The sequence below is a fragment of the Bos mutus genome, chromosome 7, assembly GCF_027580195.1.
Source record: "Bos mutus isolate GX-2022 chromosome 7, NWIPB_WYAK_1.1, whole genome shotgun sequence".
Taxonomy (NCBI): Eukaryota; Metazoa; Chordata; class Mammalia; order Artiodactyla; family Bovidae; genus Bos; species Bos mutus.
In genome coordinates this window covers 50,098,899-50,116,765 of record NC_091623.1, presented here as the reverse complement: position 1 = coordinate 50,116,765, position 17,867 = coordinate 50,098,899, and the positions used below count along the sequence as shown (strand labels likewise).

At 39.0% G+C, this 17,867-nt stretch overlaps 1 protein-coding gene across 2 annotated transcripts in view; it reads left to right on the top strand.

Annotated features, from left to right (window-relative positions):
* Positions 1 to 17,867, top strand: part of RNF130 (ring finger protein 130) — a 142,223-nt gene that overhangs the window by 59,721 nt on the left and 64,635 nt on the right. For both annotated transcript variants that reach the window (XM_005893437.2, XM_070373496.1), the window contains exon 3: positions 6,462 to 6,712. In XM_005893437.2, the coding sequence (XP_005893499.2) occupies positions 6,462 to 6,712 (251 nt within the window). The remainder of the gene's footprint in view (positions 1 to 6,461; positions 6,713 to 17,867) is intronic.

The window sequence follows — 17,867 nt, the reverse complement described above, 5'->3', positions numbered from 1 at the left end:
AGGCCTCCTCAGAAAACCGGTTTGCCTTCTTGCATTTCTTTTTCTTGGGGATAGTTTTGGTCATCACATCCTGTGCAATGTTATGAACCTCTGTCCATTGTTCTTCAGACATTCTTAACAGATCTAGTCCCTTGAATCTGTTCGTCACTACATAATAATAAGGGATTTGATTTCGGTCATATCTGAATGGCCTAGTGATTTTCCCTACTTTCTTCAATTTGAGCCTGAATTTCACAATAAGGAGCTGCTGATGTGAGCCACAGTCAGCTCTCGGTCTTGTTTTTACTGACCATATAGAGCTTCTCCATCTTCTGCTGCAAATAATATAATCAGTCTATTTTCGGTACTGACCATCTGGTGATGTCCATGTGTAAAGTCCTCTCTTGTGTTGTTGGAAGAGAGACCTTTAAAGAAATTTTAATCTCTTTCACTTAAAATATCCAGTGTTCTGCTTTACATATAAAGAGGTCATTGAATTCTTTAGGAATAACTGATGTCACTACCAGAAGTTACTAAAGTGTCTTTGCAGACACTTAATATGGGAATGCAACATTCCCCTGAACTCTTTATATAGGAGATTATTTAAGAGCTTTAAAATTCCTTAGAACATTGGCAACTGATTTGAACTTAGCAAACAAGTTCATCTGTTAAGGCAGAAAACCTGTTAAATGGGATTTTGCACAGGGATGCTATTTTTGTTTTGTTTTGTTTTGCTTTTATAAAACAAACAGGTATGCTTACAGAACAAATGTGGAAAAACTTGCAGTGAAAGCACTTTCTGCACTTGGGGCCTAATGCCTCAAACAGTTCATTTGCCCCTTTCCGTATCTGCCTTTCTATAGTATCAGCTGCCCAGCTGAATTGGTCTTGCCCTGAGTGGGGTGACGGAGGCTGTTGAGAGAAGGCTGTTGAGTTTGGTGATTTCTGATACTTGCCAACTGCAGGCACTCCCTGAGCTGAAGTTCAGTCCTCTTGGAAGCCAGGAGGTTTGTGTTGGTCAGCAGATAGTTCTGAGTGTTTCCCATAGTTGTAGGAGAAGTAAGAGAAGCAACAGGAGTTCCAAAATTTTGTGGTAGGGACTTTTTGGTTTCCTCTACTTTCTGTGAGTAATAATAATACAAGTAGGATAAGCTGAGTAAACTGTAGATATACTTAGCATCTGCCATGATGCCTGCAAGTAATACCATTTTTTTGCTGACCACATAGAGCTTCTCCATCTTCTGCTGCAAATAATATAATCAGAAAGAAGAGATAGAGGTTCAGAGAGGATAAGTATCATGCTGGAATTCGAGCCTAGACATGAGCCCAAAGGAGCTTAGCTTCATTTGTTGGCCCCCAAATATTGATTTTGTAGTCAGGATTATAGCAGCATTAACATATTTTTCCACATACCTTTGTTTCCCAAAGAAGTGCTAGGTGTTGGGGGAAAAGGGACTCTTTTACAGAAAAGATGCCAACCCAGAAGTTCTATTTATTTAGTAGGAAAAAAAGATAGGTAGAATCATATTGATTACAGAACCACTTTGCAAAAAGTAGAAGATATTAGAAAAGTCACCATTTTACAAATGCTGTTGTAGTAACTGATTCAGGTGGGCATTAGTGGGTACATTAAACGAAGACTTACTGGGGAACTGGATATTCTGAAAGCATCACCTTATAGACTGCTTATTAACTAAAAAGACACAAGTATTTGTTCACAGTAGAGAAAATCTGGCTGATACCAGATTAGCCAAGTGATAAAACTTGCCTTCATCAATAAAGGTAAAACCTGACACATGATGTAGCATCTAGAAGGACATAGCATCACCTGTGTACCATTCCTACCAAAATATTTACTTTGGAGATATAATGGTGGAAAAACTATCAGACAAATCCAGATGGAGGGACATTTTAAAAATATGTTGCCTGGACTCATCAAAAAGGTCAGTGTTGTGAATGTCCGAAAGTGACACTGAGGGGTCTGCTTTAAAGCAGAGGAGACTGACAAAGAGACAGCTAAGCACAGTGCCCACAAGACCAGATTCGGTCCTGAGTACTCAGCTAAGCTGAAAGGTCATTGGAAGCAGGCAGAAATAGTTGAATATAGACTGTATATTGCAGAGCAGTGTCATATCAGAGTTCAGTTTCTTGAATGTGATAAATGAATTACATCCATGTTCTTAGGAGATAATACTAAAGTATTTAAGAAGGAAATGTCATGGTGTTTGCAACTTACTGTCAATTGGTTCAGCAGAAACATACAGAAAAGGTGAAGTATTACCTCACTTCAGTTGACAGATCTTTAGTTGACAGATCTAAATAAAAAGTGTGTTTAAGTGTTCATATAGTATTGAAACTACTCTGTAGGCTTGAAAATTCTCAAAATGAAAGAATAGAGTTGTTTATCAAAGTAGCCACGCTCAAGCAGGGGAAACATTCACATTAAAAATGACAATGGAGAAAGTGTTCAATAAAATAGATGAAAGCAGGGATCACAACAAGGCTTTTACTTAATTGATATCTCTGGTAAATTAATCCTGGCTACTGAGCATGTTGAAATGAATGGGATTCTGAGGCCATATTCATGATTTATAAGCATTGTTTGCCAAGGGCTTTAATGTGAGAGTGGTGATGAATGTTCCAAATATTTGTCATCTTCCGTTGAATGTCTGTATCATTGCAGTCAAATTAGGTACTTTGCTGTTGTTCAGTTGCTCAGTCATGTCTGACTCTTTGCGACCCCATGGGCTGCACCCTCCAGGCTTCCCTGTCCTTCATCTCCCGGAGCTTGCTCCAACTCACGTCCATTGAGTTAGTGATGCCATCCAAAGGTCTGGTTCTCTGTTGCCCCCTTCTCCTCCTGCCTTCAGTTTTTCCCATCATCAGAGTCTTTTCTGATGAGTTGGCTCTTTGCATCAGATGATCAAAGTGTTGGAGCTTCAGCTTCAGCATCAGTCCTTCCAATGAAGATTCAGGACTGATTTCCTTTAGGATGGACTGGTTGGATCTCCTTGCAGTCCAAGGGACTCTGAAGAGTCTTCTCCAGCAGCACAATTCAAAAGCATCAATTCTTTGGCACTCAGCCTTCTTTATGGTCCAACTCTCACATCCATATATGACTACTGGAAAAACTATAGCTTTGACTAGATGGACCTTTGTTAGCAAAGTAATGTCTCTGCTTTTTAATATGCTGTCTAGGTTGGTCATAGCTTTTGTTCCAAGGAGCAAGCATCTTAATTTCATGGCTGGAGTCACCATCTGCAGTGATCCTGTAGCCCAAGAAAATAAAGTCTGTCGCTGTTTCTATTGGTTCCCCATCTATTTGCCATGAAGTGATGGAACTGGATGCCATGATCTTTGTTTTTTGAATGTTGAATTTTAAACCAGCTTTTTCACTCTCCTCTTTCACCTTCATCCTCTTCCCTTTTTGCCATCAGCGTGGTTTCATCTGCATATTTGAGGTTGTTGATGTTTCTCCTGGCAATCTTGATTCCGGCTTGTGCTTCATTCAGCTCTTATCAGTCATTACTTGATCTAACTGTAATTTTATCCTGAGCTTACATTTTTCCTGCACTGATACTCTCCCCCAAACAGAAACTGGCTTCACAAGTCTTTAAAAGACAGCTTCACAAGTCTTTAAAAGTCAAGTGTCTGAGGCAATCCTTAAATTAGGATCTTTGAGCCGAGATCTCATTTATGGGTGGGGCATGAGGAGGTCATGGACCTCTGCTAAAATTAGAAAGGAGTACACTACCATCAGATTCTCTAAGGGATTTATGAGCTAAAATGGTTGAGAGCCTAGTTCCTTTGCTAGTATTCTGATGATCTGCTATAATTATTTTTCACTTTGTTTGACCAGCGTGTTTTAGTCTCCTTTCCTGTCACTCTTTCCAGGCCCCTGCATTATAGTAGTATTTGGCTCCTCTGTCTAGTCCCTTTAAAGATTCTCCATTGCCCTTTGAGAGCAGTTGTAGTTTTCACGTAATCAAGAGCAGGTGTAAAGGAAAAACCTCCCCTGTGTGTGTCTCCTTTACTACTCACGAAGAAAACTTCACTTCTGACGCTTCTTCCTGGTCACCAAATGTTTGTGGGGTTTTCCCTGTACCAAGTGATTTTCAGCAACTCTAGCTGGGTGTCCTGTAATTCAATTTGATTCTGACAGTATCTGCCTGGTGTTAGCATCAGCTCCCACAGGTGAAGAGCTCAGTCCCACGAGACACCCCAGCCCCCTTGTCACCACTTCAGAAGCCAGTTGGTAGTCTAGTGTTGTCACAAGTACTTCTGACCCACCAGTTGTATGTTGTGGTTCCCTCAACCCCTTCCTTCTGTCCAAAAGTTTGTTAGAATGGCTGATAGAACTCCGGGGGAAATGTAACATTTACTGGTTTATTATAAAGATAAAGGGTAAAAGATACACAGGGCAAAGAGTGTGAGCAGGGGCGCTCTGGCATGCTGTCCTCTACCTCTTCTGTGTGTTCACTGGCCTGGACATTCGTGGGTCCCCATACCTTTGGGTTTTCATGCAGACTTCACATTTCTAGTCCCTCTTCCTTCCCAAAGGACTGAGAGATGGGGCTGAAAGGTCCAAGCTCCTCATCACAATTTGGTCTTTCTGGTGACTAGCCAACGATCCTGCTGCTATCCAGGAGCCCACCAAGATTCACCTCATTAGAACAAAAGACACTACCGTCATCCAGGGGATTCCAAGGGATTTAGGGACTCTGTGTCAGGAACCAAGGTGAGAGACCTAATATTAGAACCAAAGATGCCCCTAGTGCTGTTACTTAGGAAATTGCAAGCGTTTAGGAGCTTTGTCCCAGGAACCAGAAACAGAGACCAATATATATCTTTTCTGTTATTTCACAGCAGAATGTTATTTCCATTTTCTTTGGGAAGTAGACATTAAGGAGCCTTGATGATAGTATATAACTCAATAAATATTGTTGAAAGGATGGTTGAAATAATTAAATATTTCTTTTTCCAAACAGCTTTCCATTGAAATTAGGTGGTGCTCACTTAGTGTTGTTTTAATGAATGAAATTACATGGATCAGTTCCCTTGGCTACCTGTGCAGCTTTCCCAGCTCCTTTTCCAGCTTGAGTCTTCAAGAGGGAGCCTCAGAATTGATTTCTAAAACTGTTTGTACCTGGTGTGATTATAAAGCAATGAGACTGATTGTCATGTGTCGTTTGTGGGATCCGTCTCAGTTACTTTATAGCCATACCTGGTATCTTATACCACAGAATATTGCGTGTTGAACAGCATTTTAAAATTACTTAAGGTTTCTAACTGGAAATTTTAAATGGTTTAGCATCACTTTAGATTTTTTTCTAACTTACTGATCAGAACTCTTATATCTGAAAGATAATTAGATGTTAACTTGTTGCTTTAATTTGCAGTTTCCTTTTTGTTTTAGGGATTTTAATCAGTATTCTGATAAACTGCTTATTGAATTTCTTTTCAGTTGTAAATAGTCTTTGTACATTGTACAAGGATAGTCCTTTCAATTGAATATTATAAATGAAACATATAAACTGGGATGAACAAAAAAGGAACCTTCCCCTAGTCCAGTCTACACCTAGGACCTAAGATAGTTTCAGCTGTCACTGATTAAAGATACCCCCATTTGGCATTTTGCTGTTGACACTCTATTATCAAATTTCTGTCCTAAGTCAGTGAAATTATAAAACTGTATATCCTGAGCTTCTACTTTCTGTTCCTTGTGCTAGTTCTACACACAATAGGTGCTCCATAAATGTTTATAAGAAAAGTTAATGCCAACAAGTACCAACTTGTGTGTTATAAATAACAGTGTTTTTCTCCTTTTCATAAGGAATTGGGGCTCTCTAAAGCACATTTAAGATGGAAAAGGTTTTACAGTGAAACCTGCCGTGATTTTTGTCACATTTCTATTGCCGTGTAATACGATTCCCAGGTGGCTCAATGGTCAATAATCCGCCTGCCAATGCAGGAGACGCGGGTTCGATCCCTGGGTCCGGAAGATTCCGTGGAGTAGGAAATGGCAGCCCATTCCAGTATTCTTGCTAGGGAAAGCCCATGGTCAGAGGAGCCTGGCACTTTTCCTGCTTGGCTACAGTCCACAGGGTCATAAAGAGTTGGACACGACTGAGCAACTGAGCATGATTGCTGTATAATACAATGATTTGCACTATCTCTTGTTACATTTGGCCGATTTAATGGTCTGTCTTTCAAATATAGTTGTAAGACAAATTAATACGGCTTTTACCACTACAGTCATTTTTACGCTTTAAGTGTGTTTGTTTAAATCTTAAGTAGTACACATCAAATTTCTTTTCCCACTTGGTACCAGCATACCCAATTAAAACTTCATTTCATTTGAACCTGCAAAACCTTGCCATTAGCAAAAACTGCAGTAGTTTTTCTAAGTAACATTTTTATATATTTGATATTCTGTAAATTTTAAATGTCACTTGAGTATATATATTTATTTTACATTACAGGCACTGGAGATATTATTGCTGTCATGATTACAGAATTGAGGGGTAAAGATATTTTGAGTTATCTGGAGAAAAACATCTCTGTACAAATGACAATAGCTGTTGGAACTCGAATGCCGCCAAAGAACTTCAGCCGTGGTTCTCTAGTCTTCGTGTCAATATCCTTTATTGTTTTGATGATTATTTCTTCAGCCTGGCTCATATTCTACTTCATTCAGAAGATCAGGTATACAAATGCCCGGGACAGGAACCAGGTGAGCTACCAGTACTCTATAGTGATTAATGCTTACTGGCCGTAATTCATAGACATCTGTTGTAATCATACACAATATGAACATTTTTTCATTAAAAAATGGTCAAAAACATATCTATACAAGTTTTTAAGGATATTTGAAATACCTAAATGGAGAAATTATTAAGTTTATAGTGATCACTTGGAATATTCCAGGTGAGTGGTTAGCTTAATATCAGAGTGTGATATACCTAATTCTAGTAATTTGAAAAAATATTGCAAAGTTGCGTTTTTAAGCTGGTAACATTTGTTGTCAGTAGCAGGGGAGTTGGAAGGATGAAAGACAGAGACTTTTCACTGTATATACTTTTGTTCCATGTGAATTTTTTTCCCATGTGAATTATCTGTCCTGTTTAATCTTAGCCACAAGGCATTGATGAGGTCAAAAAGGACCAATAGAAGAGATGTATCTGTCTAGTCACCCTGGAAATTATATTGACAAGCACAGCCTAAGTACTGAGTATTAAGATGAATAAAGGCACAGGAAAAACAGTATACTGCCCTGTAGTAAAGGACTTGCAGATGGTTTTCTGTCAGTTTGTTACTCATTAATAGTTTGTTTGATGTGCTGTATACAGAATATCTGCCCTGGAGCAGGTGTAGGATGTTAGGTCCCAGTCCTAGGTATTTCTAAGAAACTAAGAAGTAAATACTTTGGCCACCTGATGCAAAGAGCTAACTCATTTGAAAAGACCCTGATGCTGGGAAAGATTGAGGGCAGGAGGAGAAGGGGATGACAGAGGATGAGATGGCTGGATGGCATCACCGACTCAATGGACATGAGTTTGGGTAGGCTCTGGCAGTTGGTGATAGATGGGGAGGCCTGGTGTGCTGCAGCTCACGGAGTCGCAAAGAGTTGGACACGACTGAGAGACTGAACTGAACTGAAGAAGTAAATAGTGTGGAGCATGGTTTGAAGCCAGTTTTTTTAATTATTATTTTTGGCTGCATTGGGTCTTTGTTACTGCACATGGGCTTCCCTTTTGTTGCAGTGAGCTGGGGCTACTCTGTAGTTGCAGTCCATGGACTTCCCGTTAGAGTGGCTTCTCTTGTTGAAGAGCACAGGCTCTAGGTACATGGGCTACAGATACATGGGCTCATTAGTTGTGATGCATGGACACGGCATGTCCAGGAAGATTTCACATGGCGTGCCCATGTATCACAACTATTGAGCCCATGTGCCTATATGGTACATGTACACAATGGAATATTACTCGCCTATTAAAAATAATGCATTTGAATCAGTTCTAATGAGGTGGATAAAACTGGAGGCTATTATACAGAGTGAAGTAAGTCAGAAAGAAAAACACCAATACAGTATATTAACGCATATATATGGAATTTAGAAAGATGGTAACGATGACCCTGTATGCAAGACAGCAGATGTAAAGAGACACAGATGTAAAGAACAGACTTTTGGACTCTGTGGGAGAAGGCGAGGGTGGGATGATTTGAGAGAATAGCATTGAAACATGTATATTATCATATGTGAAACAGATCGCCAGTCCAGGTTCCATGCATGACAGGGTGCTCAGGGCTGGTATGCTGGGAGGACCCAGAGGGATGGGATGGGGAGGGAGGTGGGGGGGGCGGTTCAGGATGGGGAACACATGTACACCTGTGGCAGATTCATGTGAATGTATGGCAAAAACCACCCCAATATTGTAAAGTAATTAGTTTCCAATTAAAATTTTAAAATTAAAAAAATTTTTTATATAACATAATTCTCTATTCAGACAGAGCACCTGTAAATCCCTGTAGGGGATGGTGCAAGGTGGGGGTGTATAAAATTTTCATCCTTCCTCATTCTAGTGAAAAGAAACATAGACTTTGGTATGGAGTTCAAATCCTGACCTTACTGCCAATTTGCCACAGTCCGTCTTGCAGTTTATATAGCTTCTCAACTTGTTTCTGCATCTGAAAGTATATATAAAACATCTGAAAAGTATAATTTATTGAACCTTTGTGTGCCAGGCTCTGTGCAGCATCCTACATCTTTGAAATTTTTATCATGATAATTTTTATTATTTGTGATTTCAGGCCTACAGAAAGTTGTAAAAATAGTATAAAGTATTTTCTTGCCCAAATTGTCCAGCTGTGAACATTTTACCTTGTTTCCTTTTCTATGTGTATCAGTTCAGTTCAGTTCACTTGCTCAGTTGTGTCCAACTTTTTGCAACCCCATTGACTGAAGCACGCCAGGCTTCCCTGTCCATCACCAACTCCCGGAGATTGCTCAAACTCATGTCCCTTGAGTCGGTGATGCCATCCAACCATCTCATCCTCTGTCATCCCCTTCTCCTCCTGCCTTCAATCTTCCCCAGCATCAGGGTCTTTTCCAGTGAGTCAGTTCTTCACATCAGGTGGTGAAAGTATTGGAGCTTCAGTTTCAGCATCAGTCCTTCCAAAGAATATTCAGAATTGATTTCCTTTAGGATGGACTGGTTGGATCTCCTTGCACTCCAAGGGACTCTCAAGAGTCTTCTGCAACACCACAGTTCAAAAGCATCAATTCTTCATCACTCAGCTTTCTTTATGGTCCAACTCTAATATCCATACACAACTACTGGAAAAACCATAGCTTTGACTAGATGGACCTTTGTTGGCAAAGTGATATCTCTGCTTTTTAACATGCTGTCTAGGTTGGTCATAGCTTTTCTTCCAAGGAGCAAGTGTCTTTTAATTTCATGGCTGCAGTCACCTTCTGCAGTGATTTTGGAGCACAAGAAAATAAAGTCTGTCACTGTATCCATTGTTTTCCCATCTATATATAATTTTTTAAGAACTGAGAGTAAATTTGGGATAAGATACCCTTTTACACTTAAATACTTCATTGTATATTTTCTAAAAGCAAGAACATTTTCTTATATAGCCACAGTATGATTATCAAGATAATGAAATTAACATTAATATCATTGTCTGATCTATATACCTTTTCTAAGTTTTGTAAAATTGTCTTAATAACGACCGTTATAGAAAAGAAAACCCTGGATTGGTCCAGTCAAATTGTTTGTTGTATTCAGTTGTCATGTCTCTTTTAACCTGTTCATGACATTGACATTATTGAAGATTATAATCCAGTTGTTTTGGATTTGAGCTTGTCTGATGTCTGTTCCTTCATGATTAGGTTCGGGTTATCTATGTTTTTGTCAGAAATACCTCCCAGGCCTTTACATTTATTAATTTTTCATTTTGAGATAGTTGTAACTTCACATACATTTATAAGAAATAATGCAGAGAGATCCCAAACACCCTTCACCCATTTCCCCCTAGATGTAAAATCTTGCCTAACTATAGTAAATATCACAACCAGGATATTGATGTTGATACTGATAGTCAGATTTTTCCAGTTAAACTTGTGCTGGAATGTGTGTAGTTCTTTGCAATTTCAGGTGACCGCCTCCCAGTCCAGATATAGTCCTGTTATCACAAGGACCCTTTGTGCAAATTCTTTGACAGTCAGCCATAGCCACCTCCCTCTCTCCTGCACTGTGCCTAGCCCCTGACTACACTAGTCTGTTTCTCCACTATAGTTTTGTTGTCTCAAAAATGCTATATTAATGGAATCATAGAGTACTTAACTTCTAGAGTTTGGATTTCTTCATCTAATACATTCCCTTGAGATCGTCCCAGATTGTATGTATCAGTAATTTATTTCTTTTGTTGGTGACTAGTATTCTGTATCTTGGATGTACCATGACTTGGTAACCAAGTTATTTCCCATTTTGGCTATTATAAATAAAGTGACTATGAACATTCGTGTACAGGTTTCTGCATGAGCATGAGTTTTCATTTCCCTGGCATAAATGTTCAGTAGTGGAATTTTTGAGTTACTTTGATAGGTACATATTTAATTTTGTAAGAAATTGCCGTTCTTTTCCCAAGCAGCTGTACTGTTTTACATTCCCACTTCTTCTGCATCCTTGCCAGCATTTGGTGTGGTCACTATCTTTCATTGCCGCCATTCTGATGGGTGTACAGTGACATCTCCTCTGTGATGTTAGTCTGCGTCTCCCGAGTGACTGGTGGTGTCGGCCGTCCTTCACCGCCAGACGCCATCTGCATGTCCTCCACAGTGAGACGGTTTCTCTTTTACCCATTTCTACTGCATCATTTCTTACTGTGGAGTTCTGAGTGTTCTTTATATATTCTAAATACAAGTCTTTTGTCAGAATTATGGTCTGCAAATATTTTCTCTGATGGTCTTTTGAAGAGCAAAATTTTTAATTTTGGTGAAGCTTAATTTATCAGTGTTCCCTTTATGAATTGTGCTTTTTCTGACAAGTGTAAAAATTCTTTGCCTTACCCTGGATACCAAAGATTTTCTAATACTTTTCAAAAAGTTTTACATTTTGTATCTGACCCATTTTAAATTACATTTTATATACAGTGTGAGGCTTAGATTGAGGTTCCTTTTTATACTTATGTCTGTCCAATATTGCACCTTTGTCAAAAAACTCGGGCACATTTGTGTGGGTGTATTTCTGGGTTTTCTGTTTGACCCATCCATTGGCTATGTTCATACCACACTGTCTTCTTTCTTAAGCTATATATTATGCCTAACTATTGGGTACAGTGATCCATCCCATTTTATTTTCCTTTTCACGATTGTTTTATCTATTCTAGGTCCTAGAGTCTTTTCATACAAATTTTAGAATAAGTTTGTCTCTGTCTCTACCGAAAAAAAAAAAAAAACTTGCTGAAATTTTGATGTGAATGCATTAAACCTATTGATTATTTGAGGAGAATTTATATATTTATCATGTTAAATCTTTCAGTTCATGAACTTTGTTTTTCCATTTTTTTAGGTCTTTTTTCCCCTTTTAATAGCATTTTATTCTTTTCAGCATACAGATCCTCTCATGTTTTGTTAAGTTTATACCTAAGAATTTTGTTTTGTTTGGAATGACTATAAAAAGTAATGTAATGGCAAATGGACTCTACATGTGTTTTTACTTTCAGGTTCCACATGTTTATTTTAAGAATATCAAAATGTGATTGAATTTTGTATATCAGTTTTGTGTTCTGCAGCCTTGGTAAACTCATTTATTATTATAAATTGCTTGGGGTTTTCTTGTTATCTGCTGTTTTCTTGTTATCTGCTTCTTATCTGCTGTTTTCTTGTTATCTGCTGCTTGTTATCTGCTGTTTTCTTGTTATCTGCTTCTTATCTGCTGTTTTCTTGTTATCTGCGCTTGTTATATGCTGCTTGTTATCTGCTAGACAATCTTGTTATCTGCTGCTACTGCTGCTGTTGCTAAGTCACTTCAGTCGTGTCCGACTCCGTGCGACCCCATAGACAGCAGCCCACTAGGCTCCTCTGTCCCTGGGATTCTCCAGGCAAGAATACTGGAGTGGGTTGCCATTTCCTTCTCCAATGCATGCATGCATACTAAGTTGCTTCAGTTATGTCCGACTGTGTGACCCCATGGACAGCAGCCCACCAGGCTCCTCTGTCCACAGGATTCTCTACGCAAGAATACTAGAGTGGTTTGCCATTTCTTTCTCCAAATGTTATCTGAAAATAGTAACTATTTAAATTGTTCCTTTCCAGTTTCGGTGCTTTATTTCATTTTCTTGCCTTATTGCAATGGCTAGAACTTTCAGAACTATGCTGAGTAACAGTAAAGGAAAGTGTGGGCATCCTTGCCTGTGCCCAATCTTAGAGGGAAGGATTCAGTCTGTTGTTGTTAAGTAAGTTAATATGTGGATAACTGTCATGTTTCTTACCAAGTTGAGGAAGGGTCTCTCTGTTTCTAGTGTGCTGAGAATTTTTATCACCAGTGGGTGCTTGACTTTGTCACGTGCTTTTTATGCATCAGTTGATGTGATCATATGATTTTTTTGTTTTCTTCTTTAGCCTGTGGTGGATTGCATTTGTTGATTTTTGAATGTTGAACAAGCCTTGCATACCTGGAATAAACTGTACTTGGTCTAGTCTTATATACCTGGAATAAATCCCACTAGGTTATGGAATATAATTTTTTGTGCATTGCTGGATTTGATTGGCTAGTACTTGGTTGAGGATTTTGGTATCTTAAGTTCATGAGAGATACCGGTTTGTAGTTTTGAGGGAGAAGCTGTAAAAACTTAATGTCTTTAATGGTTAAAAGAATGTTTAGGTTGTGTTTCATCTTTTTGGGGGATTTTGAGAAATTGGCCCTTTTTTTTATATATTGTCATACTTATGAACGTAAAATTGTTCATAGTACTACTCCCTGTTCTTTTAATGACTGCAGTGTCTGTACTGATAGTTCATGCTCATTACTGATTTTAATTATTTGTATCTTCTCTTTTTATCTTCGTCAGTCTTTTGAGAAATTTCTCTTTTTTAAAAAATTTATTTATTTTAATAGGAGGCTAATTACTTTATCATTCCAATCCCAAAGAAAGGCAATGCCAAAGAATGCTCAAACTACCACACAATTGCACTCATCTCACACGCTAGTAAAGTAATGCTCAAAATTCTCCAAGCCAGACTTCAGCAATACATGAATCACGAACTTCCAGATGTTCAAGCTGGTTTTAGAAAAGGCAGAGGAACCAGAGATCAAATTGCAAACATCCACTGGATCATGGAAAAATGAAGAGAGTTCCAGAAAAACATCTATTTCTGCTTTATTGACTATGCCAAAGCCTTTGACTGTATGGATCACAATAAACTGTGGAAAATTCTGAAAGAGATGGGAATACCAGACCACCTGACCTGCCTCTTAAGAAACCTATATGCAGGTCAGGAGGCAACAGTTAGAACTGGACATGGAACAACAGACTGGTTCCAAATAGGAAAAGGAGCACGTCAAGGCTGTATATTGTCACCCTGCTTATTTAACTTCTGTGTAGAGTACATCATGAGAAATGCTGGGCTGGAAGAAGCACAAGCTGGAATCAAGATTTCCGGGAGAAATATCAATAACCTCAGATATGCAGATGACACCACCCTTATGGCAGAAAGTGAAGAGGAACTAAAAAGCCTCTTGTTGAAAGTGAGAGAGGAGAGTGAAAAAGTTGGCTTAAAGCTCAACATTTCAGAAAACGAAGATCATGTCATCCGGTCCCATCATTTCATGGGAAACAGATGGGGAAACAGTGGAAACAGTGTCAGACTTTATTATTTTGGGCTCCAAAATCACTGCAGATGGTGATTGCAGCCATGAAATTAAAAGACACTTACTCCTTGGAAGGAAAGTTATGACCAACCTAGATAGCATATTCAAAAGCAGAGACATTACTTTGCCAACAAAGGTCCGTCTAGTCAAGGCTATGGTTTTTCCTGTGGTCATGTATGGATGTGAGAGTTGGACTCTAAAGAAAGTTGAGCGCTAAAGAAAGCTGAATGCCGAAGAATTGATGCTCTTGAACTGTGGTGTTGGAGAAGACTCTTGAGAGTCCCTTGGACTGCAAGGAGATCCAACCAGTCCATCCTAAAGGAGATCCGTCGTGGGTGTTCATTGGAAAGACTGATGCTGAAGCTGAAAGTCCCAATACTTTGGCCACCTCATGCAAAGAGTTGACTTGTTGAAAAAGACCCTGATGCTTTTAAGGGAGGGATTGGGGGCAGGAGGAGAAGGGGACGCCAGAGGATGAGGTGGCTGGATGGCATCACCAACTCGATGGACATGAGTTTGAGTGAACTCAGGGAGTTGGTGATGGACAGGGAGGGAGGCCTAGCATGCTGTGATTCATGGGGTCCCAAGGAGTTGGACATGACTGAGCGACTGAACTGAATTATTTTATTGTAGTGGTTTTTGCCATACATTGACATGAATCAGCCATGGGTGTACATGTGTTCCCCATCCTGAGCCCCCCTCCCAGCTCCCTCCCCATCTCATCCCTCTGGATCATCCCAGTGCACCAGCCCTGAGCACCCTGTCTCATGCATCGAACCTGGACTGGCGATCTGTTTCACATATGATAATATACATGTTTCAATGCTATTCTCAAATCATCCCACCCTCGCCTTCTTAATTTTATTGATTCTTTTTAAAAACAAGTTTCCTTGAATTTTAAAAGATAGGAACTTGGATTATTTATTTGAAAACTTTTCTCTTTCTCTTGTAAGCATGTACTGTTGTTTTCTCTCATCACTATTTTAACTGTGTCCCATATGCTTTGATATCCTTTATATTCATTCAACTTTATGTAATTTTTTTCTTCTGAGACTTCCTCTTTGACCTGTAATACACACTTATTTAGAAGTGTTTTATTGAGTTTTCTCTTGTTTGAAGATTTTGCTACTGTCTTAGTGTTACTGATTTCTAATTAGATTTCATTATGATCAGAGAAATACTCTGTGATTTCAGTTCTTTTAAATTTGTTGAGGTTTGTTTTATGGTCTAAGATCTAGTCAGTTTGGATGAATGTCTGATGGGTGCTTGGGGAAAAAAATGTATATTCTGCTATGGGGTAGAATGTTTTATAGATGTCGATTAGATCAGTACACTCAGCTTGCTTCTAAGAAGTCAGGGAGAGGGAGGTTCACTTTCCCAGTGGATCCTGCTGAAACCATTGTGGGAAGAGAGGTGCAATTTTTCCATTGGTGTTTTGCTAGAGTAAGATGTGTGTAGCCCACTCTTCCTGGTACTTTAGCTTGGGGAAGCAGGCTCTTTTTTTGGACTAGGGGAGGGGAGGGGATCTGTTCCTGTTGGGAGTACCAGATTGGAGGTTTCTGCAGCATCTTGTGTGAGACATATGAGGCCAGGAAACTCATTACACAGCATTCAAGTCTTAAGGCCCCTAGGCAGCTCACCTCCTCTACCTTTCAGAGACTTACTATGCTGATTTGTTGTGTTTTGTCCAGGGCTTTTTAGGTATAGAGGGGTGCACCTTGGAATAATGGGGCCTGTCTGTTGTAGGAGAACTGAGAGTTCCTATAATATCTCACATGATTTTTGACTTGGATATAGGTGATTTGAAGTGATAAAGGGATATTAGATGAAAGGGTTAACTGATCTAAAACTATGACACTTTCATAGAAAAGATTATTAGATATGCATGTATAAAATAAAGTTTACAGCCTTAAAATAGAATGCACCAATTTGCTGAGATTTTTGACAGAATGAATGCATAAGTCACTTTAGTCGTGTCTGACTGTCTGCGACCCCATGGACTGTAGCCCACCAGGTTCCTCTGTCCATGGGATTCTCCAGGCAGTAATAACTGGAGTGGGTTGCCATTCCCTCCTCCAGGGCATCTTCCCGAGCCAGGAAAGTCTCTTATGTCTCCTGCATTGGCAGGCAGGTTCTTTATCACTAGCGCCACCTGAGAAGCCCTTTTGACAAAGTGAATAGCCATAAAATCGAGTTCTGATGAAATGGAGGGATACATAGTCAGATCAGCACTAACAAGTTGACAGCATTTATTTATTTATCTTCAAAGCACCTGGCAAGAAATTCTATCCAGTGATATTTGAAGAAAATAGAAGTCAGCTGAAGCTCTTCAGCTTCTTTGAAGGGCAGAAGCATAGCATTGAAGTGTTCTTTTACCCACCCTCTTTAACCAGTGATGTTACCTTCTTTTTTAAATTGAAAATTTTAACCAATATAATATATGGACATGAGTTTTAAGAATAAATGGTACTGCAGAGTTTGGTTCCTTGCCTAGTCTTTTCCTCCTTCTAATTCTTGTTTCTCAGCAACAACTCTTTCTCTCAACTCTTTCTCTCTTCCTTCTGTTACTAACTTAACTAACTAGCATGCTGTACTCCTTTTAAAAATAAATTTAAAGGTGTCTTTTAAATGTATTATTGCCATTATGGAAAACTAAAAGTAAAATGCTCAAGAGTAGTTCTAAAAGGGTGTTCTCTGCAAGCAAGCCCTATATTGTTGGTTTGAAGGTAGTGCTTCTCAAGGACTTTTGAAAAAAGCAGATTGTTTACCCCAGGAGCCTGCTCTTTAGTAGTACTTTAGTTAGCACCCAGCATGTGACCTGTGTGTAATGAAGGAGTCAGCACAATCACCATCTGGTGTGCACCGCAAACGGAAACTGGCTTTGTGGCTGACTGCACACAGACTTCCTAAGCATTCTTCCCCAGACTGTATAGCGGGGTCTGGTATTCTGACCTTTGTTCCTCCTTCTGTTTTTTCCTAAGGTTGAGAAGCAAATTTGATGATGTTTCATGTGGCTTGAAAAGCTTAGCTTGTTAAAGTTAAACACAAGCAGTGGCGGCAGCACCTCAACTGGTTGAAACCTTTCATTATTTTAAAAGAGAAACCAGAACTGTTAGCAGAGAACAAAAAGTAAGCTTAGCGAGAGCCTCGTTTTCTCCCACAAACTGTCATCGTGAAGCAGTTCTTTCTATAGAATATGCTCTTTTAAAAAGAAGTAGTTAGATTGTTAAGTGAAATATGAACATTATCTTGATTTCCGAATGGATTACTCTCCTCAGTATCATATAAGTATGATGACACCTGGTGCATGGCAAGTTCTGTACATTGTTTTCAATGTGTTATTGTTATTATCTAAATATTATTGGAGAGAACAGGGAAAGCAGATAAAACCAGTATATAAGCTTGTGATTAAAAAAAAAGAATATGCTACCACAGAGAGCCATATGTTGTAAATAACTTTCTAAGCACAGTGCAGTGTACACAGTTGATGCCGTTTTACATGTGAGATAAGAATCTCATGCTTTGGCTTTTTAGATCGCTTCTAGATACCTGTGGTTGCTCTTCCTGAAAATTGGTTAGAATACATCTGAATACAAACAGATCAGATGATGGCTAATGGTAAACTCAAATGTCACCTTATAAGACAGTGATAGTTATTTCACATAAGAGGACAGATATGTGGTATGTTTTATTGAAAGGGTACTTAAACTTTTTCACAATTACATAGTTAATATTGTACCCTTAATCTCAAAGTGGTCGAGTTTGACAAACCAGAACAATAAAACTTTTATTTAACTGTTGAGGAATAAGGTAGATATTAGAAAAAAATTCCATAACCTAGGACTACTGAGTTTAGAAGACCTTCTTATGAAACTCCTGGTGAAAATGCATATGGTTTCCAAGGTACTTAAAACTCATTAAAGCTTCTCACCAAAATGTGTATACAGTATTCTTAGACTTCCTACATATCGCAAGGCTACTGAAGGTGAAACATGCTTTTGTTGCCCA